Source organism: Lissotriton vulgaris, chromosome 12, assembly GCF_964263255.1.
Source record: "Lissotriton vulgaris chromosome 12, aLisVul1.2, whole genome shotgun sequence".
NCBI lineage: Eukaryota > Metazoa > Chordata > Amphibia > Caudata > Salamandridae > Lissotriton > Lissotriton vulgaris.
This window is the reverse complement of record NC_141700.1, coordinates 660,048,314-660,074,618: the sequence shown is the minus strand read 5'-3', so window position 1 is coordinate 660,074,618 and position 26,305 is coordinate 660,048,314. Positions and strand designations below refer to the sequence as shown.

The 26,305-nt window shown below is 41.2% G+C and overlaps 1 protein-coding gene across 2 annotated transcripts in view; it reads left to right on the top strand.

Moving 5' to 3' along the window:
* The window catches only part of KCNG4 (potassium voltage-gated channel modifier subfamily G member 4), a 161,243-nt gene extending 135,238 nt beyond the window's left edge, over positions 1-26,005 (top strand). For both annotated transcript variants that reach the window (XM_086946548.1, XM_086946547.1), the window contains exon 3: positions 24,838-26,005. In XM_086946548.1, the coding sequence (XP_086802674.1) occupies positions 24,838-25,608 (771 nt within the window). In that variant the 3' untranslated portion in view covers positions 25,609-26,005. The remainder of the gene's footprint in view (positions 1-24,837) is intronic.
* Positions 26,006-26,305: the final 300 nt, after the last annotated feature.

Sequence of the window (26,305 nt, the reverse complement as noted above, 5' to 3'; positions counted from 1 at the left end):
ACTTATGATTTTTAAAATTCATATTTCATCTAAAAAGAGTAGAAAGGGAGCACTAATCTACCGCCCCCCGGTCCATGCTCCAATCTATCTGTTGCATTGATGGAGACATTGGCACCCCATATACATGACAATTCCGACTTCCTACTCCTAGGTGATTTTAATGTCCTCAGTGAGTTAGACAACAGTACTGAGGTGCATACATTAATGGCAGACCTCAACTCACTGGGTCTAAGGCAGGTTAATACCGGGCCTACTCATCAGGCCGGACACACGTTAGACTTAGTTTTAACCAATTCCCTACAGGTCGAGTGTATACCCCCCTATCAGGTAGAATGGACAGACCATTTCATTATTGAATTTTATACCCCAACTCCTATTTTGCATGATATGGGACACACTGCCCTACCAAGCAAAAGAAGACCTTGGCACAAACTGACCCAGCAAGCCTTTAATAATAAATTTGTAGCACCGACACCATGCGCCAACGAGAGCATTGAAAATGCCTTAAACAAATACGAAGAAATGGTACTCAAAACTATAGATGGGATCATTCCACTAAAAACCTTTAAACCCAGACCTGCACATAAACAGGAAATCTGGTTTTCGGAGCACCTCAGATCACTTAAACAAGCCGCCAGAAAACTAGAGAAAAGATGGAGGGCCTCCCGTCAAGACAGAGACAAACAACTGTATAGGAGCTCCTTGACAACATACAATAAAGCCATTCGCGTTGCGCGGAAAAATCATATTGCATCACAGCTAACGGCGGCTGGTAACAACCCCAAAGCACTATATCAGATCTTACAGACCTTTACAAAACCAACAGCTTGCGAAAGCCCGGAAGTGGCTTCACAGCAATTGTGCGATAATACCTCTCAGTTCTTTACTCAAAAAATTGATACAATTTATGACAAAATCATACTTTCGAATCAAACCAGTAGGAATGATAATGACCCAATTCTAAATACGGAAATACAACCGCCTGTCATGCACTCCCTCTCTGTATTTCCCCCTATCTCGATTGAGGAAGTATTAGTACTCATCTCCCAGATAAAGAGTGGTTGCCAGAAGGATATTATCCCTGCGCATGTTATGCCCACACTGGCAATGGAACTGGGACCTGCTATCCAGAGGCTAATAAACCTCTCGCTAAGCACAGGACAGGTTCCACAAGAATGGAAAAAGGCACTGGTTAGGCCACTCAGGAAAAACACTGCGACTCCCTGGAGTGAGCTAACCAACCTCTGGCCTATATCCCTGCTCCCTTTTTTAGGCAAAATTATTGAAAAATTTGTTAACAGAAATTTGTCTAAATACATTGAATCTGCAGGAGTGTTGGACCACTCACAATCGGGCTTTAGGCCTAGACACAGTACCGAGACTGCCCTGATGTCAGTCGCAGACCATCTACACATGTACCAGGATAGGGGCCACTCCGTTATCCTGGTGCTGTTGGATCTGTCTGCAAAATTACAAAAAACACAAAAAACAATGCTGCAGATCTGTCTGCAGCATTCGACACCGTATCTCATTCCATCCTGACTGCCAGGCTAGCTAACATTGGCCTGAAGCACGAGGCTCTGGCATGGTTGAGGAGTTTCCTAACAAACCGCACCCAGCAAGTAACAATGGGCGCGTATCGGTCAGAGGAAGTTGAAATCTCCAAGGCGGTGCCACAAGGCTCATACCTGAGCCCCACGCTTTTTAACATATATGTGGCACCCCTGGCTAACATCATGAGAACGTACGGATTCATCCCTATATCTTACGCGGATGACATGCAACTCCTCTTTCCCTTTAAGATCTTTACCCCCGACGTTAGGAACTCCTTCTCTCAGGGCATGAAAGCAGTGGCACACTGGATGTCTTCCAACTACTTGCAATGCAACGTTGGAAAGACAGAAGTCATGTTGTTTGGTGAAGCAAAACTACTTTGGACTCCGGATTGGTGGCCACAAGATCTGGGACCAGTACCCAAACCCAAACAAATAGTCAAGAATCTGGGAGTCAGATTAGATCAGGAACTCACTCTCAAACAACATGGCAACCAGGTAGTGGGAGCCTGCTTCCATGTGATTGGCATGCTGTGTAAAATCTTCCCCCTACTACCAGATGCAACTAGAAGGACGCTGGTATAAGCTCTAATCCTGAGTTGAATAGACTATTGCAATGGCCTGCTCCTGTCCGCTAACGAGGGAGTCACGACAAGACTTCAGGTGGTACAGAACACGGCTGCTCGCTTGTTCCTGAACGCCCCTCCTCGTACGCCTTCCAAACTACTGCTGACAAAACTACATTGGTTATTGGTCAAACAGAGAGCCAAGTTCAAAGTATGCTGCACCATACATAAAAGCCTTAATGGGATGGGTCCTGCATACCTGTCCACCAAATGTATCCCCTACATACCCCCCGGACACTTAGGTCGAGTGAGCAAGGCCTTCTTTGTGTACCTAGAGCAAAAAAGGCCAGACATGGAACCAAAGCGCTATCTGTAGCCGGACCCTCCCTTTGGAATAGTCTCCCAAAATCTCTCAGGCTATGTGCAGAACACTTCCCTTTTAGAAAAATGCTGAAGACCTTCTTATTTCAGCAGTAGAATGGCTGCTAAACTATTCCTTCCCCTAAACTTATGTTGTAGAGGCCAAAGACGCGGAGATACTCCTTCGGGAGTCGAAGCCAGCGCGGTACAAACCTGCAAATAAATAAATAAATAAATTAATAAATAACAACAATGAAATAAGGTTATAGAAAACGAACATGAAGAGTGAAGGGTGTTTGGTTATCTTCACTCCAAGCAACACTGCGACGGGCTGTACAGGATTATATCTCTGGGTCCAGTTGAAGACTACCCAGATGGGAAACACATTGCCTTCACTTGCTGACTTATCAGGGGAAATGGCTTGTGAGAGGAGAATAGGGGAACTTACTATTGCATTGAACATAAACTCTATTGTTCAAATAGGTGTGCAGTTGTTTACCATCTCTGAAACTTGAAATACATTTTATTTTCTGCTGTTCTAGAATCAGATTACCACATAGAAGTAGCAACGTTTGTGAAAGAGTGCTATCAAATTATAACAGCAATCCCATTTCTACTACCTTTTTATTTGTCTTCCTTGTGGGAACAATTCATTTTGGGTGCACTAGACTATAATTTAGATGTAAAAAATATTTTTTTAATGTATCACTTGTGGTCTAGTATTCTTCAGTGTTTAATTTCTTAATGAAAGAGGGTTTGGGATTCCACTAACTATCCTTGTAATATCTAGTTGGATTGATCATTACCTGAAACAGATATTGCTCAACTATTACTCAGTGGTTTGTGGCGTGGTTGCAGTACAATTGGTTTTCTGATTCGAACTGGCACATTGACTGGGTCGCTGATCCATAGCATCTAGAAGATTGACCTCTGTGTTTCTAGAAAAAATTAGAAAACATATCATGACTCTGCCATTTCAAAATATGCTGGGTATTGATCCATAAAGCCATTAGGCTCGATATAGACAATTAACTACACAAGCTTTTCAGGGTAAAATGGATTAAAGAATGTCCTGAAGTTTGAGGGTCACTGGGATCAAATTAGTACTTTTTCAACACAAAATAACCACAGAAACTACAGCTGATTAGGAAAAAAATTAATAAAGCTGTCTCAGACACATTAAGTTGTATTTAAATGTATTTAAATATATGGTTCTGATAACATGTGAGACTATGCCTGGGCATTTGAGACTAAGATTGAACATATTAAAGCTGACCCTGGCAATTTGAGGCTATTTATGAAAGTAGAAGTTAGCATAATACATATATAGTTCGTTCTTGGCAATTTGTGGTTGTCTTTAGTCATGTAAGGCTGTGCCTGAGCATACAAGGCTATAGTTGAATACAATTGCTCTACTTAGATGAACGAAGATGCACTTGGCATGGTAAGTAAAGTAACAAGTGTAAGTGAATGTTATATATGGTCAGCAAAGCCACAGGCAGACTCCTGGTTGCAGTTGCGTCATCATCTCAGTGTTGTGTTGCTCCTGATTGGTGTGTGCAGAGCTTGGTCTTGCCAGCGCATCCATGGGTTGCTGTCTAGAATAAAAAAGTGGTCACAAATGGAAGATTATAGGAATAATAGTGAGTGAAAATGACTATCTGAAGGTGGGCCTGAAAGTCTGATTTGAACATGCGAGGAATTGTTCTCCCAGATACCTTGGATCCTCAGTGGTGAGGGAACATCAATTGCTACCTTCAGATTTAGCCTCTTTGTATATTGTATCTCCACCTTTGCATGAGACTTAAGGGAAGTCTGACATTACTGATATTAGTACATCAGAATGTAAACAAAAGGTAGCGCAGTCTCGAATGCGGGCTTCTCATCAGACTCCCGCTCAAGATTGTGCGTCTCAGTGAGGAACACTAGGGCAGAGAGTTCATGCTCATTGGGTTTTCCAGATGGATTTGAAAGTTGTCAAAAGATAGGTTACTATCTTGGGTAACAGAGGGGTTTCATTTTTGGAATACATGTGACCAACTAATATGACAACCTTTGTTTTCTTGGAGTATTGAATCATATAAAAGGTAATGTTTGTGAATGAGTAAAACTTAGAGGTTTAATTGAAAAAGTGTGAGCAACAAATATGATCTCTTTTGTTTTTTGGACTATTGAGTAATCTAAAATGTAATGCTCATGACTAAATACAACTGTAACAAACATCTGTAGGTGTGTGGGTAAGTTTGAGCTGACATTTCGAAATAATAGAAAGTTGTTGATTTTCTCCAAAAACATGCAACTTGTAATGACCATTGGGCTGAAGGGTTATTTGACATGAGTTAGTTCAAAGAGTTAACATAAACCTATCCTCCAGTGAATAGGCCAATAGAGAAAAGTTGCGCAGATGAATGAACATCAATACTAAACTTTTTTTGGTTAAGGGAATAATATTTTGAGAAAAATCAGGTGTGTACACAGTACAGAAAGACATCAACATTAGATTATCAGTTATTTCTCCCAATTCCAAGTCTCCTTCCTCCTCGCAAACCTTGCACACCTATTAGATGTTTATTCTTCCATGGGTGCCAGAGGTTTGAGGTTGTGGTGTGTAAACTCCTCAGTCAGTTTGACTCTCCCGTGGCAGGTAAATAACTTTGTGACTTGTGCAGAGTCGGGAAGGCTGGATTCCTATCTTTCTTCATACATACTGGCAAATTCGGCAGGTTCTCTAATGATTCTGTTCGATCTTGTTAAACATTCTGTTAAAAGACTTTGTTGGGGCTAATCTCTGCTATCCTCTCAAATCCTGACCTTGAAAACTTTGGCCTTCAGTTACAATATTTTGGAGCAGGGCAGTGCCGCAAGCCTTTCTGCTGTGCTGCCCTGCCCTATGTCAAAAGAAAAGAGCAGGAATGCGCCATACCTATGAGATACTGTGCATTCCTTTCCTCTTTAACCACATCCGCGCTAGTTGAATTCTCCTTCTATGCTGAGATTTTAAAAAACCAATGCTCCATGACGAGCTGGGCTCGTCATCAGTGTGCGAGGAGGCTACACCATGACGAGCCCAGCTCGTCATGAGCCTGGAAGGGGTTAACAGAGCTGGCGCACAAATGCCTGCCATGTGCCAATACAGGCACCATGGTGCAAGGGTGTTTGCATTCAAATCAGTTTGTTTTTGTGGAGGAAGGGACACTTTGCTTCACAAAGCAACTCTTACACCACCCCTGCGGACACGTAGGCTTTTGACACATTCCGAGGTTTATAGCATGTTGTAAATCTTGGAATGTGCCAAATTCCATGGGTGTTACTTGGGGACAACAGCCACTTCCTTCTTTTTATATGTCTTCATTTTCTCTTTATCCCCATATAAGGAGCTGGAATGACCAATACCAAGCGTCATAAACGCTCTAGTAACTGTGGAGGTAGGTTTTCCCCCTGGTTACTTTTGCTCCTCCTTTCCTGCCATTGGGACTCTTGTTCTCCGAAAGGATTTCTTGCAGTTAGATCTCCAGGTATCTTTCTCTAGCTGGATCCAGGCTTAACCTACTACAGCCCAGGGCCTACAGTGCTAAGTTTCCCAATTATTTTCTAATTGATTTCTCCTTCCTGTTGGATGTTTTTTATGCCACTTGTCTTTTCCTCTATTTAGTGGCCATTCAGGGGGATGCCTGTGGCATCCACATTATATTAAGTAGCGTTAGGCAACACAGTGGCTACAGAAAAGATTTGCCCTTACCTCTGGCAGCCTTGACAAGAAAGAGTTAATCCAGCAGGTGGCAAAGAGATTATTTTGCCATCGTATTAACCTTTTGCTAAATGTAGGTTTTCAGATTTCACTTCATTGATGTCACTTCTTGGGATGGCATCGGTGTCAAATGTCATGGGTACTTCATTTGATTTATTTAGATTCTAAGGTCCTGTAATTTCACTGGGATGAAAGAGCAAAAGGAGAAGGGTCTGATTTAGAATTTGGAAGGCAGGTTATTTCATCACAAACATGAAGGATATCCCAGCCACCTTATTACAAGTGCCATATATCTTATGGCACTTGTAATAAAGCGGACCAGATATGCATCACTTTTGTCATGGAGTAACCCTCTACAAAAATCTAAATCGGGCTCTATGTTTCCACTTTCCTGTGATATCAGTGAAAGAAGAACACACATGACAAGTGATAGTTGCTGTTGTGCGTTGATTATGACTCTCAAGCTATAACCATATTTATTGGCAGATAGAGAATGCCCTACGATGAGTGGCCAGTTGTATGGAAGAAACATGGGTTGTCAATGGTCTACTAGGAGGATCTCAGTCTTGGGTGTTTTAAGATAAACACTCTCCTGATTCATCTAGCTTTAGAACCGTGTGCAATGCATGACTCAGTCAGCATCCCCTGATACCTTCAATGGTCTTATGAGACTTAGCTGTTGCCTGTATACATTTGGTCAAACCATATTGAAGCTGTCAAAGATGCCTCAGAGGGTCATGATATAGACATTGACTTTAGTGATGACAATGGCAACTCTTATGGAATAGCACAGTAAACATTGGTTGAGGTGGAAAGGTAAGAAACCAGTTTTACATGGTAGGACAAATTATCAAAGAGATGCATGATTAAATAGTGCTTCTTTTTTGCAGATATTTGGGTGACAGTGTTGGATTCCACTGAGATAATAAGGTGTATTCATGGCCATGGTTTAGTACTGTCAACAGTTTTTCATGAAGGTTCATCAGAAATATCTCAATTCTTCACCACAAGAACACAGACTGTAACTTACTATGAAAGTTGTTCTGTTCCAGATGGGTAATAAGTTAGGTATTTACCACTGTCTGTAGTAATTTGGCATGGTAGAAGAGGCTGACAATTAATAGGTAGTTGTTTAAGTATTCTGTGTCAGAATTGGGTATCTTCAATGAAAAAAGCTATCAGAAAGTATCTGAGGTACAAGAGGACTTTCTGTTGTTCTGGTGAAGTGTTAATTAACATAGTTCCTAATAAAAGGCATGGTGGGTGATTAACAGAGTTTAATGTCCTTACATTGTCAGTGTCATTCTTATAGGTAGTAGATTGTATCTGTTGTTGAGACTAGACCCATCCAGTTCCTGGACTCAAGTGTATTCACAGAAGGTGGTGAGGTAATGGTAGTTCATTGGTGGTTTACAGCAGCAGCGTGTTAATTATGGTGATGGTACCCAAAATAATGGATATTTCATATTGGAAGTGTAATACATAATTTCTGCAAAGTTGATGAATGCTAAAGGAATGACGGAGTGTGTGTAGATCAGAAGAGTTTTTTGGGTGAATTGTTGGTTTTGAATACTTTTGGTATTTGGCTCTGTTGAGTCAAACACAGCCACCTTTCCATTATACTTTATTGTAATTTAATTAGGTAGAGTCATTCAGAGAACTCTTTGGTCTTGACTTAGCACGGGCAACCACTTAATCAATGATCACTTTAATTTTTATCAGACCTAGTATTTCTGGTTTTGAGCAGTCCAGCAGGGAAGTAATATCTGCAAGAGTTTGGGATGTTACAAGTGTTCTGGAATAAGAGACAATTGGCAATTAGAGGAGGCTTTCTTGTTGTTGAATTGACCCTCAATGGCCTAAATTATATGAGTTTGTCTGAAATAGGATCCAGGAGGGTTCTCTAATTTGATGAGAATTAGGATCTTGGAGAAGATGAGCTCTAGGCAGTGACCAGCTTTGTGGGTAGGCTACTGGTGCAAAGTCAGGGTTGGGCACTTGTGTTCAAAGTCAGGGCTACCCATGTTGCCAATCATCCTTAATGCATTTGCATTGGGTGGGTTATCCAGCAGATGTACAAATCATTGAAAAGAAAGCAGCAGTGCTTATTTGGGTGTATTATATGGTATGGCTGTGTAGCCTTGCTGTATATTACACTAATAAATATTATCGGATCCAGTGAGGCTCGTTTGGACAACCTTAAGCTCAACCCTGGGTAGATATGGCTTTAAGCAGTAAAGTCTTGCACACGGAACTTTAAATCATTTAACAATACCAAACAATGAAATAAGGAAGCAACACAACACAAAAGAAGCACAATACCAATTTATAACAATAGATTATATTTTTATGAATGTTTAGAGTCCTTGATTAGCAAAATCCACGGGAGGGTTCAGGAGATACCTATTTTTGAAGGTTTTATCACTTTTAATTCAACTGCAAACAAGTAATTGTCAATTTAAAGTTTGCAAAGTTTTGAAAAGTTTGTACAAGTTAGTTTGCTACTCCAGCCAGCTAGGTCAACCAAATCTGACAGGGAGAAGGTCTAGGGGGCCAGTGGGGTAGATTTGGACAATTGTTCCCTCCCACGGGACATCACAGATTGATTCTTTAAGTTGGCCATCTCTGCCCATCAGTTGCCTCCTCGTTCATACCCCCTCCCTCCCATTATTGCTGCTGTCCTTCCTCTCTTGTTTACTGTACGGCTTTGTGACAAAACAAAATGCAGCTAGTAAAGGAGATAATAATCTTTATGGCCATGCTATTCTTTTGGCTCATCTGTTCCAGCTGGATCATTTCAAAAGGGAGCCGGCAGATTCTCTACTTTCCTAGGCCATATGTGAAATCATCCTGGTGCGGGCTTCAGACAAAGAAGGGGAGAGACTCTACAAAATGTATTACCTACTATAGGCTCAGTAAAGGCTAAATTCTCATTATAGTGTTATAAAAACGAGTATGCCATATCTTTAATTTTCATTAACCCCTTCGCCGCTGCGTGAATTTCGCTGCGGCGCGGGGGGGCTAGGGGGTAAGCACGGCACTGCGGTGCTCAGGACGGAACCACGCGGTCATGAGTCACGGGCGGCGTGTGCTAATGACAGCGTGGTTCCGCCAAGGCCCCGTCCGCTCATTAATTCGCCCGCACAGGCAGGGAATTAATGCCGCGTGGGCGGAGCGGCAGCCGCATGGCGGAACCACGCCATCATGAGCACACTACGCCCATGGCTCATGACGGCGTGGTTCCGTCATAAGCACGGAACAGGTAAAGTTCAAAAGCACTACAGGTTTAAAATGCATTTACTAGAAAACTTCATTTTAAAAAGAAATGCATCAATCTTCTATAGAGGTAACACAGGAAGTGTGTGCAGAAATAGCTTTTAATGTATTCCACATGATAACTTGCTGACATATAGCTTTGGTAAGTTTTACAATATTTGTTAGTAAGCAATAAACAACGAAAACATATGGGCATGTACTTTGTTGCTTGTGAAACTGAATTTGTTTCCCTGTGTTCAGTTTTGGAAACAGTGACTACTATAATATCCATGGTTATATTTAGGTTTGCTCTATTGCTTTATGTATAATGCAACTGAAATTATCCTGTTTGTTTTACACAACATACATTATATTGCTTGGAAATGGACAGCAATGTATGAAATAGTTGGAGCACTTCCTTCAATTGCTCATGTTCTGCTTGAATTGATCAGCCCTGCACACGCATTACAGCTGAAACCTTTAATATAATGAAAAAAACATAAAACCCCACGTTTCACTACATTTCAATTCTAAATGACTGCGGGATTGAAATGCAATTATTAGAAAGCTTTCTCTTTTGCTCTTCAAAGCGGCATGTTTAAAATGTTTGTATTTCGTTAAGGGAAATATGTGCAAATAAACTGCAAAAAAAAAATACCTTTCAGCACTTTAAAAAATTAGGTGCAAACTTTAAATATACATACACTAATTATATGGTGTTAATTAAAAAAATATATATTAGATCACTGTCCCTGCAAACACACATGCATAAAAACAAATTGATTGATGTTAATCAACATGCTGCCTTGTACAGGACACTTTATTTTAAAATACCACAATAGTTTTAAAAACAAGATTACTGATGTACTTTCCAATTTTTACAGAAAAAGAAGGTGTGTCTGCAGACATTACATCTGGTGACAGGTTCCTGTTGCCACATCCATTAACATATGTGAACATTTGACTTCAGTTACACAAAAGGACTTCTAGCATCCTGCTGCAACAGTTCTTGCCCCTTCCATATTCACACCATGTCTGTTTCCATCCTGTTGCCTTGGCTTATTTGTTAGCTTGTAATAAAAACAAAGGATTCACATAGAACTAATGAGTCTATTTCATTTGGGGCATATTAAAAAACACTCAATACCACATAATTCCTATACACATAATTCCACTGCACACCATGCCACATATTTCCACTACACAAATCCACTCCAATAGTACATCTTAGTAATATTTAAAGCACTAGTTAAAGGAGTTCGTTTATCACATGCTTATCATAGCTATTCCAGTGATTACATAATGTACTGGGTTATACAGTCTCAGCGTTGTATGCAGTCGTTGAGTGTTCAGTCGGGTTAATAGTAGGCAGCTGTTGAGCCTCCGTTGTAAGATGTGGAATCTCAGTAGGTATTAAACCAAGTTTTGGTGACAAAATCTTATAGAGATAATAAGGTAAGAGTCTTGTCAATAATTCAAGGGCGTATTTTCAAGCTCCTTGCGCCACCGATACGTCACTTTTCCCCATGTTAAAAGTGACGAACCGGCGACGCAAGGGGCCCCTCAGTTTCTAGGTGGAGGTTATTGGTGCCCTGAACATGCTTCTCACTATCAGATAAGGCAAGTTTCTTTCCCAGATTTTGAGCTGTGATGTGTTTCAGTAATTTTAAAGTTAAACTTGCTAATCTGAAATACATGCCGATCCACCTAGCATTTCAGGAGTAAATTATCCTCTTGGCGACATTAAAAAGCATATGTGCTGGACTGTACTTACAGAAGCTGCTAAACACCCTACAGAAGATCTCTGAGCTCCTTACAAACAAGCACTCTGATGCCACAGTTTGTCTCCAGAATTGTACCCATGAATCATCAGTCCATTCCATGACTCATGGTTTGTGCTGGTTTAAAAAAAAAAACTAGGTGTGTGCAATAGGGCATTATAGGATGCTATTTAATATTTGCTAATGGATAGGTATAACACGTGTACTTTGTTGAATAGAAAGTATATATTTTTTGGGTTCATCGTAGGTAGAATTAATTCACCAAGAAGTTTCTTGTTGCAGTTCCTTATCGCCCCACAGCTCTGTCCTGCTGTTCCACAGGCTTTTAGGTCCATGAGTTTCTTGTCTGTTTACAAAGGATTGCTGAAATCTAATTGCTAGTAAATTATGACTATCTAGTACAGTATAAAGTAAAGGTATCTAGTGCTTCCATTGGTAAAGAATGATTCACTTGGTGGCTGCAAAATGCAACCTCATTTTCTAAGTGTAATGAAAGGACAGGTGGCACTTCAGAACTGTAAATAGATAGATAACTCCTTTGTGATGTGGTGCCTACTGTTTCCTGAGTCATATAGACTTCCCCTGCTCTTACACCTTTCGAGATGCATTTACAATTTACATTTAATATCAAAAGATTATGAAGATCGAGTTCTCTTGTCTGGAGTTCCCAAGGCACGTGATTTGAAAACAATGTCAATTCTAGACATTCAAGATTCAGCTGAGTGTTCAGAAAATGAGAATTTTTAAAATATTAATTTATGTTGAGATTGAACAATTAGGATTCTTCTAAAAGAACTTAAATACACTTTTCTCCCTATGTTTGGGGTTTATATTAAAGTGCGACCTTTCTTTTCTTTTTATATATTTTGACAGATGACTTCAGAATGGCCAGCACCAACTAAAGTCCTACAGGAGAAAAGTGTAGAGATTATTATCTTCTTATACAACTCAAGTCTTCCAATCAGTTCTGGCAGCGGGCATTTGCATACAGTTGCATAAGTCACCCAAATCTAGGGTGTGTCCTCCTCATTCCATCAGGGATAGGCTCTGTGGAATGATGAACTGAATTGGTACAATCCATGGAGCATTGACACTTCAAAGATTCCCGGGCATCTAAATTGTATGGCACAGTTGGACTATGCATAGCTCTCACTTGTGGTACACTGTTTTTCGACTCGGGGAGCGTAGGTGGGTTTGTAACCCATACAAAAATGTAAGGTGCTTCTATTTTTTGCCTGTGATACCGTAAGCAAGGTGTCTTTCTTAACTTGAGGAATGAACATATCAGTGCACACAAACCTTCAGTCAGTTCTATGAACATATTGTCAAATTTAAGACTAGAGGTGGTATCAGGTTTATTAATTGGTTCTTTTTCTCTAGGCCAAGGCAAAATGTGTATTACATCGTGGAAATTTGGGAATTTTATGTTTCGCTTGTTACGCAAAACTCACGAAATTATGACATTGAGCCACTTAGTGTAATTGCATGCAATTCACAATAAAAATCTACTGGGAACAAAAGAATGCAAGCAGATTTTACATCGGAATCAACACGGACTGAGATTTGCCGGTTGTTGTTGCCGCTGAAGTTGTATGGTGGCTTTCGGATACTGACCATTCTGGCGTGTTCTGAACATTATCAGTTGGTCCTAGTAGATGGACATATATTCCTGTGCAACTATTCTGTCCTGAAGATGGTCCTATGGATCGGTTTGACCAACGAAGACCGAAACGTCGACGCACAACGCCTTTTTTGCAAAAAACTGTAGATTCACTTAAATATAATCTGTGAATTTCATTGTGTTAATTCACTTGTATGTGGTTCTATTGTTTACCCACATTATATGCGAAAGGTGTTTCTTTTACTACCACAGTACTTCTTATGATCATTTTGGTGGTACTTTTGTTGCCAGACTTTTATCTCCAAAGAAAGCTATCTATTCATTGAAAATTAAAACAATATATATTTTTGATACAATTGGATTGTTGTTTGTGAATCCCTATGGTCACTATAATCAAATGTTCACATATGTGACATATATAACATTGAAATTATATTGAAATGATTCCTTCCTGGACATTTTGCTTCTACTGTTTATGATAGCCAGTCCTGGGGGGATTATTGGGTGGCTCTGTTCTATTGCTACCAGCAGCTGTTTGCAGCACTTTTGCTAAATGCGTCCTTGCTATAAAAATTGACATGAGGAAGCATTTTTCACTAAAATATAGTGTAAAACGCAGATTTGTTTTGAGTGCCTTTGCTGAAATTTCATACAATTACACTAACGCATATTATGGGCTTTTCGGACACCCCTTGTTTTCCCTACTTGCTCCCCTGGGAGGAATGAGTACATTTGCACGCTTTGCTACGTTCTTGTGTTATGTGCCCAACCCTATTTGACTTTGTATTTCCTCCTTTAAGATGATTTCATGACTGATTCATAATCTCAACATGACCACTGATTATGCTCATTTAGTTACACGTTGCATTATTAAACTTGCAAGTTAGTTGTATAGCGTTGCATCAATTCTCTTTTTTTTATAGTAACATTACATTATGTAATTATTTCTGTACACTATGGGCTGCAGATGTTAGTAAAACTTCACCGCTGTTTGGTTGGATCAGATGTTTTGTTGATATTGCAGGATTTGCTTATTCTTTTTATGCTACAAATGATGGTCAGTTTTTTTGTGCCAACCTTTGGCTTTGCCATTGATCCTGCAGCTTGTCACAAGCTGTGTACATGAGTTATAGAGGATTGGGGATGCTCAGCACATTTTCTGGTAAGGTGTCTGGGGGTTAGTGTGTACCAGTAGAAATTGTTAAATTTGAGGCCATGTTGTTTCTGTCCCCCCTGTTGTGTAACCCTTCCTCCACCTGCCTCCCCCATTTTTCGTCTGCTCACCCCCCTGGCATTTTTTCATTTAAGTTACTGATTCAAATCGGATCTGTAAAAAATGTGCTTGGTAAATTTTGTAGGTGTGCATGGGTAGAGCACAGAATTGCAAAATGACGACACCATTCAAGCCCTAAAGTGTGCTGCATCGGATCAGAGATGCTAAGCAGCAGGGCTAAAACCCATTGGCAAAGCCACTTGGTCCCAAAGGCAAGAAATCTATTCACCATGTCACATAATTCCACTATACAAATACACTCCACACCACGCAATTCCACCCCACACAATTCCACAACTAACAATTCCAATACAAGCCACATAATTCCACTTTACACCACATACATCCACTACACTCCAAACCAAAACACATAGCTAAAAGACATTTCCACACCTTACAATTCTAATGCAACCCACATAATTCCACTCTACACCACATACATCCACTCAAACCAAAACACAAAGATCAAAGACATTGTCGATTGCAACGCCATTAGCTCTAACTCTATCAAATGCAAAACATATTGCATTGTAAATATTTGTTTATCTGAGGCCTCTTTTGTTGTCGACTTTCAGTAGACAGTAATAGTGGTTACGAGAGAGGGCTTCCAGAAAATAATGTCTAAACATTGTACTCCTGGTTTCGCTAACCCACTTTGCAAGGGAAGGTATCCTGAGCGTGCATGCAGTGGGAGTAGGTAAGCATGGGCAAATTTTGCGAATCTGGCGTTCGCGAATTTGCGTATTTGCGAACTCGCAATCCGCAAAATACGCGAATTCTCACAAATTTGCGGATTATTTTTTTGTGTGTTTTCAAGGGTTTCTGCCAGTTCGCGAGGGTTTTGTACCAGTTCGCAATTGTGAACTTACTTGTCGGCTCGCAACGGTCGCGACTTTGTTGTTTCTACGTCTGGTTCATCATCACAGGTTCACAGCCCCCTCTGTTTCACCACTGCCACCCTCCGATTCACCCATGCCACCCTCTGGTACATCACTGCCACCCTCTGATTCATCACTGTAGATTATGGGGGGGAAAAGCAAGCACACCTGCCCTGCTTCAACTGACATGAATTAATTTGGGGTTGATTAATGTGTCACTGAATTTAAACTTCCTGTCTGGCACCTGCTTCCTTATCTGTAATTTGCTTTCTGTTGCAGTGCAATTTTTTTTCCCAGGACCTTTGTGGCCTACTTGTAGTTATTCTATGAGCCTGCTGTGAGGGTCAGAGCAGGGTCATAGAATAGTTGCAAGTAGGCAACTGAACTCTGAAGGGGCCCCTCAGGAAGCACTACAGGGAATGGTTACTAATGGTGACTTTGAACTTTTGCACCTGCTGAGTGCTTTCAGTTTTGCAAAACTCGTTTTTCTGCAGAACAGCAACTGTAATGCCCCAAACAAACTTACTTATGAAAGTTGATTTCTAATCCAAAAGTGATCCAAAGAAAGTCAAAAAGGCCTCAAATCCAAAAAAGTGCAGGCTAATGTCAACCTGAGGAGTTATTCTGATAAAAATCATCATTTTACGAAGGTTTATGCTGCTTGCTGGTGGATTTCTTGTGCAGAATTGCAAATTTTGTAATTTCGCGAGTGCGAGATTGTTGCTGCCCGCCGCATCTACATGTTCGCAATTGCGAACTCTCGCGATGCGTCGCCAAACTCCCGCGGGATCCCGCAGCAAGATCCAAAATGGTGCAGCACTCGCAAAATATCGAGAAAAACAACTCGGCAAACGCTGAATGACGGTAAGTGAACGCCACACGCCGCAATATTGTATCACCAAGCAAAAAAATCCGCTGCGTGCGAATTTGCGGATTTTCGGTAAATTCGCGAGAGTTCATGGATTGCAAATTTACCGAAAATCCGCAAAATCCGCGAGCGGAACGGATTTTCCACCCATGCTTAGGAGTAGGTGGTAGGGCCTTCGGATGTACCAGGGGAGGCCACAGTCAGGCACAGAGGCTTAAATCTACTTTGCCTTGCAGGAATATACATGAGGTTTCTCTATACTTAAGTTACAAGGGTAGTTGCCCCTGCTTTTCTTTGAAATCTGTTTGATTTTGTTTGCAGACTTCATTTAAAAGTGTGGAGATGAGTTCCAGTTCATGTGCTTGATTATGAGTGAGTCGTTAATTTCCGACCCCTGCGTAGACCCCTGTTAGCACAGGGGTCGTCATTATGAGTTGTTTGTTATTTAATGCATCCAATAACTATCAGACACATTAAATACCTCAACCTTCTTTAAATTTCGGTAGGTCAAACTTGCCAGGATTTAACTAGGAAAACCATGCTGTAATTACCATGACATGTAGATTTTGGTGCGTTACACACAAAAATCTGCATGTTACTCCCTACAAACTCAAAATAGGTGTTGTTTATTGCACACAATAAATAACGTACCTTGTGGTATCATTATTTATTATGTGTGATAAATAACACCTAAACTCCTAATCAGGGCCTCTGATGTATCATTTATTTTCATTAAGTATTCTGCTGTTGGAGAGGATATGACTTAACGGCTTGAGCGGTCGACCTCGGAGCTGAGGAACTGGGTTCAAATCTCAGCAGGGACCCTCAACATCCTGTGATTCTAGACAAATCACTTAGGGCCATATGTACGAACACAGTTTCCCATAGGCACAGAATGGGTTAAAACCTTTGCCCTTAATCTCCACGTGCCTAACAAAAAAATAAAAATGGAAAAATGAATGTGCCCGTTTGTAACCCAATTGGTGCTCATGTAAATTGCTCAGATACCTTTGGGTCTAGTTTGCGCTGTATGAAACTCCAAGAAAAAAGGAGAATGCTAAATAATAAAATCATCCAAACCCGTAACAAATATGACTTGGAAATATTGGTGTGCACGAATTCAAGATAAGCCATTTAATTATAGCATTACCTGCAGTTGCAGCCATATGGTCTTTTATTGGACAGTGGTATTCACGACAGTCTCAGAAATGTTATAGCTGAACATTGTGCGAATCCCTGGAAATTGTTTTAGTACCATTTATAGGGGAAATCCCAAGCACAATGCTAAAACTGGTATCAGTGGTTTTGCTGCTGGCTAAAAGGTGAGTGGCGATGTGATTGATGCACCTAAAAGCCCATAAAGGAGGCATTATTAAAAGACATATGTTAATGCACAAATTGAAGACTATTCTAACCTGGCACGTCCGAAAGCACCCCAAGAGACTTTTGGGATCCTTAAAAAGAATATATGAGAAGCAGGGAAGCAAATCTAAAGGCCATATGTATGTTGGAAATATTCTGCAAGTTCCCAATAATGTCTTTTTGCGACTTGCAATTAGGAACTCACAAAATGTGATGTACAAAAGTGTCTCACACTGTTTGCGCTTCCTAATGGGGTCACAATTGTCCTGCCTCATCAATATTCTTGAGGCTGGTCGCAATTAGGAATGACCTGTAATCACAGGGATTGTGGCCTATTGGCGTCAGCAGACCACCAGGTCTGTGAGTGCTTTTTAAATAACGCATTTCTTTAAATGAAATGCATCCTACATTCCTTAAAGGAAAACAGGATACAATAAAAAAACAAAACGAAAAGCTACCTTTTCATTTTTTTAAGAGTAGAAGGTGGTCCATGGAACCACTTTCTGCTCTTAAAAAATGTTGGTGACCACAATTCACAAAGGAGAAGGGGTCCCTTGCGACCAGTCCCATTTGTGAATGGGTTACTACCTTCTTAACAGAGTCTGTAAAATATGAATGTTTTGCGACCGCATTCCAGTCGCAAAACATTCATAAATGCCCCTGCGACTCACTATTAGGAAGAGATGCCCTTGAAAAGCCCCTTCCAAATACCGACTCGCAAATCCTATTTTGCAATACAGTACTGACTCACAAAATAGGGTTGGTACATGCGAAACGACTCTTTAGGGGTTGCAAACGGCCCGATTCTCAGTTTAAAAATATTAGATTTCATTAGCTGCATTAAAGACAAAACAACTAGAACTACTATTTTCATGGGGGCATGTTATTCGCCTGCTGGTCCGATTTAGCACCACGCCTCAGGAGTAAATTGCCCCAAATTGATATCTGGTACAGGGGAAGATGTTGGGGTTGTTAGCAAATTTGCTCATAGCTGACATTGTGGTTTAGCGCTTCTCTGTTTTTTAGGCATAGTAAGGATAATATTGGTAAAAGACACCAACTTACCAGATCAGTGACCTTGTTTAACCATATCTAGAAGTCAGTTTAATTTGGTGTAAACTATTGTTTGCCCTGCTGCTACATGGTGCATTGTCAGATAGGCATCTTTTTTAAAGATCAGTGCTTTTTCATAGGCCTTGAAAGAATGTCCTTGAGGACTGGTGTAAATAATAGATAAGCAGAACCAAATAGGTTATTTAAAAATGAGGGAAAATTTAATTTTAACCATATAAAACAAGGTCCTAAATGCCTCTGAAACTGAAGGACGTAGATCATGCTTAAAGGCTGAAAATGGGGTAAAATGCATTTACTGTATTCATTAATTAGCAACCAAGTGTATAACGGCCCTAAATGTGTTATATTTTCATGGGAGCCAGGTTCCCATGGTGTTTGGCATTTGACAAACATAAACAGCAGTGTGTAGGCCAGGAGACTTCTCACTTGCCGGTCTTCAGAAGAAATGGCATAGGTGCCTCACATGGCAAACGCCTCTAACACATTACAGACAGTGTAATCACTTAGTGGACAGAGAAATTGGATGGCGTGGGTTCACTATAAACAACAGAACACTTTGCACAAAGATTTCTAGATCCCTCCTTGGCATGTTCAGAATATTGACACCCTGATCTCTGCCCTACACCACTATGTATTCAGTCCTAGTAGCCAAAGCGACACCACACGTCTGAACACCAGCTCAGTGTACCGGAAGCCTGGGCTCCACCACCCATTCCACTGCCAGTTCAGAGTCCCAGCAGCCTCAGATATAGTTCCAACCATATCACCTGCTTGGAATCCCTTCAGCATGAATATACCTCCTACCACACCACCTGCTCACAGTACCAGCAACCTCAGATGCACCTTCTACCTCATCACCTCTTTGGAGTCCCAGCAGCCTCAGATATAGTTCCAATCACATCACCTGCTTGGAATCCCTTCAGAGTGAACTATACCTCCTACCACAGCACATCTTTAGAGTCCTAGCAGCTTGAGCTACACCTCCTACCACACCACCTGTTCAGAGTCTCAGCAGCCTCAGATATAGTTCCAATCACATCACCTGCTTGGAATCCCTTCAGAGTAAACTATACCTCCTACCATAGCACATCTTTAGAGTCCTAGCAGCCTGAGCTACACCTCCTACCACACCACCTGCTCAGAGTCCCAGCAGCCTCAGATATGGTTCCATCCATATCACCTACTTGGAATCCCTTCAGGATGAGCTATACCTCCTACCACACCACCTGCTCAGAGTCCCAGCAACCTCAGATGCACCTTCTACCTCATCACCTCTTTGGAGTCCTAGCAGCCTGAGCTATATCTCCTAACACATCACCTATTCACAGTCCCGTCAGCCTCAGATATAGTTCCAACCATATCACCTACTTGGAATCCCTTCAGCATGAGCTATACCTCCTACCACACCCCCTGCTCAGAGTCCCAGTAACCTCAGATGCACCTTCTACCTCATCACCTCTTTGGAGTCCTAGCAGCCTGAGCTATATCTCCTAACACATCACCTATTCACAGTCCCGTCAGCCTCAGATATAGTTCCAACCATATCACCTACTTGGAATCCCTACAGCATGAGCTATACCTCCTACCACACCACCTGCTCAGAGTCCCAGCAACCTCAGATGCACCTTCTACCTCATCACCTCTTTGGAGTCCTAGCAGCCTGAGCTATATCTCCTAACACATCACCTATTCACAGTCCCGTCAGCCTCAGATATAGTTCCAACCATATCACCTACTTGGAATCCCTTCAGCATGAGCTATACCTCCTACCACACCACCTGCTCAGAGTCCCAGCAACCTCAGATGCACCTTCTACCTCATCACCTCTTTGGAGTCCTAGCAGCCTGAGCTATACCTCCTAACACATCACCTATTCACAGTCCGTCAGCCTCAGATATCGTTCCAACCATATCATCTGCTTGGAATCCCTTCAGCATGAGCTATACCTCCTACCACAGCACGTGTTAGGAGTTCTGGTAGCCTGAGCTATATTTCCTCCCACACCACCTCTTCAGATTTATATCTACCTGAGCTACACATCCTACAGTGCAACCTGTCAGGAGTCGGGTAGTGGAGGACTAAATGAGAAGAAGAAGTGGAGGGGTGGAAACAGTGAAAACAATGAGGATTGGGGAGGTGGTCATTAAAGAAAGTGAAAACATTAAGCTATTATTATTATTATTAATAATGTTACTTGTTAAGCGCAACAAATCACACTGAAAGCGTCGTTAGGCGCTGCTGCGTATCTTCAGACAAGGGCTACAGATTAAGATATTTGAGTAATGGACTAAAAGCATGGCTAAAACATCTATGTTTTAAAAACTTTTTTGAATTGCCTGTTTTTGGTATTAACCAGGAGATGTATTGGGAGCTGCGGCATTAATAGAGTGAGTAGCAGAGGAGTGAAGACATAGAAGCATTAGATGAATGGAGCAAACACCAGAATGGAGGCAGTGGAGAACTGCAAGCTATAGTCAGAGACAATGACTGTGGCAAAACTCGGATATCCGACAGGCACTTGTCTTGCTTTCAAGACTCCCAGCAGAAACATCAATGGGAGTACTAGAGGCACAAAGCTGTTGAAGGTGTAGGGGAATAAGAGTAATGAAGTCATTGAAGGAATAAAGGAGTGAAGCTAGGGAACAGTGCAATTAGAGAAGTTGTATTAGTGAGGGAATGGACGAACAGATGCTGGGCAAGAATGAAAGAAAGGGTTTAGAAATAATGTAAAGGTGGATGCTGCAGGTCTTCAGCCTGAATGGAGGCAGTGGTAGAGTGAAGACAGTAGAGGAATGAGGGCAGTAGAGGAACCTAATATATGAAGGTCTTATGGCAAGGGAGTTGATGGCAGTGGAATAATGAGGGGTAGGGTAATTAGTGGAGTACAGATGATAGTGGAGAAGTAAAGAAAGAAGAGGAGTAAAAGCATTGGAGGCATTTTAGCTTTGGAGGTATTATTATTATTTAAGTGCAACAAATCACCCTGAAAGAGCCTGGGGGAGTAGAGTAATCCTATCATTGCAATAGTGGTGCAGGTGAAGAGTGGGGGTGGTGAAGGAGTGTGGACAGTGGAGAAATTGGAACATTGATAGAGTGCAAGTAGTAGAGAACTGCAGGCAGTGGGAAGAGGTTTGTTCCTGGTTAAGGCAAATCTGGATATCTCAAAGGCCCCTCCGTAATTTGTAGACTTACAATAGAAACGTTGGTGGTTCTACCACTTACCAGCCTTTTCCACTGTTGAAATGTTGACCACCATTTCACTGTCATGAGGTGTGGCACTGGAACCACAAGCGTGATTATCTGACAAGGAAACAGGCATGCTATAAGGTCAAGAACTAAGCTACATCTGAATCAAGCCTGGTCAAAATGTCTACTCCTGAGCTTGGGCTATGGTATACTAGCCGTTATTGCGGCCAATGTTGTGATCCAGCTTGGCGATGGCCCTTGCCCACCCGGCTGCCACTTTAATATGGCAGCTAGTTATGAAATAAGGTGTTAGCAAGCTGACCTCACACTCATCATACACAGTGTGTCCATGCTGCAAGCTGGGCTGTTCATGCAGTATATCTCCATATTTGTCTTGAATGCTACTAACTTGGGATGCTGCTAACTAGGGGTGGAAAATAGAGGAGGGACCCTATTGTCTGCAGTAGGGAAAGGGTAATAAAGCTTCAAAACTAAAAAAGTCCCTACCTCAAATTATATATGGATCGTGTGTTGTTAGTGTGGTGCTGCTAAAACATAATTCTTGTACAGCAATTACTTTAACACCAGTTACAAAGTAATTGACATAATAAAAATATCATCAAAATATAACATTTAGAACAGAAACAGTATATAGAATAGATACATTTTTATTCATCGTTAAAAAAATTATATTTATACACAAATAATTTTACACAATTAAAAACCAAGTTAAAAAAACAATTTCATCATCTTGAGCACAAGAATAATAATCATATCATTTTTGACACAAACATTTTTTTGATAAAAACTAAGAAAAGTACAGAACAGTCGATGCGACCTTATGGTGAGACATGGATCAACCACCTTCCTCAAGACAGAGTTTTCTAGATATCAATATTGGATAATACAACTATATATTAGCCTCCAGGCAGCTCATAGCAGTGCTCAGAATTATTAAACATATACATTTCCTATTTGACAAATTTTACATATGCAATTACCCCTTGCAACCCATAGTCTATCTACTGTTATAAATATACTGCGCACTAACACAAACAACAACACCACATGATCCATCGATTATCTGGAAACCTACCTATTGTGGTACTAGGAGGAAAGTCATCAACCCTTAATACAATATATAACATATATAATATAACATTTTGTTGTAGTATACAATATTGATTTCTAGAAAACTCTGTCCTGAGGAAGGTGGTTGATCCATATTATTTGAGGTAGAGACTTTTTGGTTTTGACGCTAACTAGGGGTGGGCAGAATGTTTTATTCCACCCATGGAATAGGCAGAATTTGGCGACCACGCATTACTCTTGAAATATGGTGTTCTGGCAAATTCTGACAATTGCCACGTGGCTAAATGTTTTTCCACACGGCTACCGAAATACGAGAGCAGGCGAAATTTGGCATCCCATAGTGCCATTTTCTAAAATGGTCAGTCACAAGCAGCAATGGTCAGAGGGCTGCTTCTGAAGTAGATTTGCTGCCGCTCTAATACATTTTCTACTGATGCGGAGCAAAATCAGCTCGAGTGGATGTGCGCTCTTGCGTATCGCATTGTGCTGTTCACACTGATTTTTCAGTGCTGCTCTTGCTACGGGCACTAAATTGCCATGCGAGCACCAGGACATGCATATTTTTCAGACTGTTGGCAGAACTCCAAGGAATCTCTCTGAGTTTTTATTTTACTCCGCAGAGTGAAACTCCATGAGTTACGCCCACCCTTACTGCTCACCCAGTCGATCATGTGGCAATGGCATGAGGTTCAACCCACCTTGCACCATTTGAAGAGTGTAATCATCTGTAGTTCTATGATTTCTCAAAACTAGAAGTGCAAGGCCGCACCAATTTGATACCTGATGGTGCCGACTGATATTTTGGGGGATGGCTGTTACTAGGGTCGCTTTTGAGTGGAAAATTCTACTCATGTTAAGGAGAGGAATGGCAGCTCATGGAAAATCTGATCAGTCAATGCAGCTTAGAGACTGGGTATTAAATAACATTAAATTGATGCAAATAATGGCCTTTACTTCATGGGGCATGGATCGCGAAATCCGTTTAGCTTTCAGCGATTCAGATATGGGCATTAGATAGCCATTCGGTTCCTACTATCATAAAAATAAAATAATTGTTTTGGTGTAGGTTATCCATAATTCTTACACCCTTGTGAGCAAGTTTAAAAAAGCATTGCAGGCTTAACACAATGCGCGCAGCGGCTTTTCCCGCTGCGTGCTGACTTTTTAAAAAACCTGCGTTACATGACGAGCTCAGCTCGTCATGAGTGTAGAAAGGGGTTAAAACGCCATACATTGTCTAGGCCTGGGTGAAATTTTGTTACGCCAGCATACTCTCTCATAATATCTGAAATTTCACATTCTGTTTCTTACCCAAAATGCTTGACATTACGCTATTATGCTACGTCGCTTATTTTTCCGTAGATTCTGAAAAAAATTATTTCACTGGAGCAACGTCTTGCGTGATTTAATGCTATTATTAGGGCAAAATGCATTTTTGCATTCCAAAAGGGATGCAAAGACATATTTTGTGCTAAAAATAGCGTTAAATGCCAGCCTTGCATTGTGCTCAATTTTAAGTGTTTCTCCAAAATTTCACGTAATTACCCAGATTCTGCTCACCTCTATGATATGTCCAGCCTATAATGTAAAATGAAGATGGTGAGTGGACCAGGAGCCTTTTGGGATTCTTGTGGGAGAAGAGAGGCCTGGGCAGTGCACATTCGTCCCGTCCCATTACAGTGTTCCAGCACCCAATCCTGCCTCAAACCATTGTTTACTATTCAAAACTTTAAATAAATCTGGGTATATTTAAATATTGAATTTAAATATTTCCTTTGTTAAACAGTTTGTTATATGTTTTTGCAAGTGCTTGGTTTTTTCAGCTAGTTTCTTCCCCGCGCTCGCCAATAGGCTATCTCCATTCAAGTAATCTAGTTTCACCTTCAAGACATTTATAAAGTTGGCCCAATATCAAATCAGCAAATAAATGATTCGACTGATGAAGCTAATCAATAAAAGTACAGCGCTGAGAAATGATTTATTTGATATGTGTAGAACCCCTAAAGGCAGTTCCCAGCAAAACCTATGAGCATCAGAGCAGACTGAGTATAATGGCCATTAATGGCATTCAGTCAAGTCAACATGAATTCATTTCAGGAAACAGGCTGCTCCACCTAAATCCTGAAATAGATGTACACAAATTGTCATATTTCATGAGTGGTAATAAAGCGAATACAAGAGCATGACACTAATATTTATTCTCTTTCTTTTGTTATCCAGGGTGAATGCTCTCAGAAGTGCTATAACATGTTCATCATTGAGACCATCTGCGTGGCATGGTTTTCTCTGGAATTCCTCCTTCGATTTGTCCAGACGAAGAGCAAATGCCAATTTTTCAAAAGCCCACTCAACATCATTGACTCTTTAGCCATCCTACCCTTCTACATCTCACTCATTGTGGAAGATGAGCACACCGGGGACGAGAAACAGGGCAGCAACTCGTACTTGGAGAAGGTTGGGCTGGTGTTGCGCGTGCTGCGTGCCCTGCGGATCCTGTATGTCATGCGATTGGCCCGGCATTCTCTGGGGTTGCAGACTTTGGGCCTCACCGTTCGACGGTGCACTCGTGAGTTTGGCCTTCTTTTGCTCTTCCTGTGCGTTGCGGTCACCCTCTTTGCACCCTTGGTTCACCTAGCTGAAACTGAAATGGGATTGTGTCAAGAGTTCACCAGCGTTCCTGCTTCCTATTGGTGGGCAGTCATCTCCATGACAACTGTGGGCTACGGTGACATGGTGCCTCGGAGCATCCCGGGCCAAGTGGTAGCATTGAGCAGCATTCTTAGTGGAATACTCATAATGGCCTTCCCTGCTACCTCCATTTTCCACACCTTTTCACGCTGCTACGCTGAGCTCAAAAGAGAACACGAACGCTTAGAAAGTCGCTTGACCAGAATGGCCAACGCAAACGACTCAGGAGAAAGTGACACCTTTAATGACACAGAGAGTTTGGTATCAGAGGACACATACAAGTACTTTTATGCAGGAAAATAAATGATGGACAAAGTGATGACTTGAACTAAAATTCAGGGAACCAAGCTGGTTGGGGTACCCTTTCTCCATGTAACCCTTTCACTAACGCTAACTTATGAATGAGTTTAGACCAAAGAAAGTTTACTATATTGCGAAGGGCTGTATGTCTTGACTGAGAACAGTAGTATAAAAGGGGAGAAGGGTGAGAAAGGGTTTGCTTTTGCTGTGATCCTCAGACCTTTGTGGTAATGGCCCAATGATGTATGGTAACAATCCCTAATGCTCACCATGCTTTTTAATGCATACATTTGCTTTCCAGGTGTTTTAGTTCTTGGTGTTTTTCTGTTGATGCTTTATGATTATCAGAGCTCTGTGGGGCCACTTTTGTAAATAGGGGTGCTCCCCTAGGCCATTTTGAAGGGAGAGGACCTTCAATGCTTCAGTCTTCTCTTGAACGGATTAACCTGCATCTTCTTGGTTTCAACCACATTCCTGGGCATCACTTTATGAAGATGATGAGAGACATACATTCAACGTTCACAACAAGGGCGTTCTTTGTAGTTCTTTTCTAATTCTATGACAATTTGCTTCTCTTCTTCATCATTTTCTTTTAACTTTCCTTAGCTTGTAATTTTTTTTCTTTGTGCAATGGTGGTATTTTGCTTTATTCTGTTGGCTCATCATCCATTCTGTGAAGTAACAACAACCACATACAGGT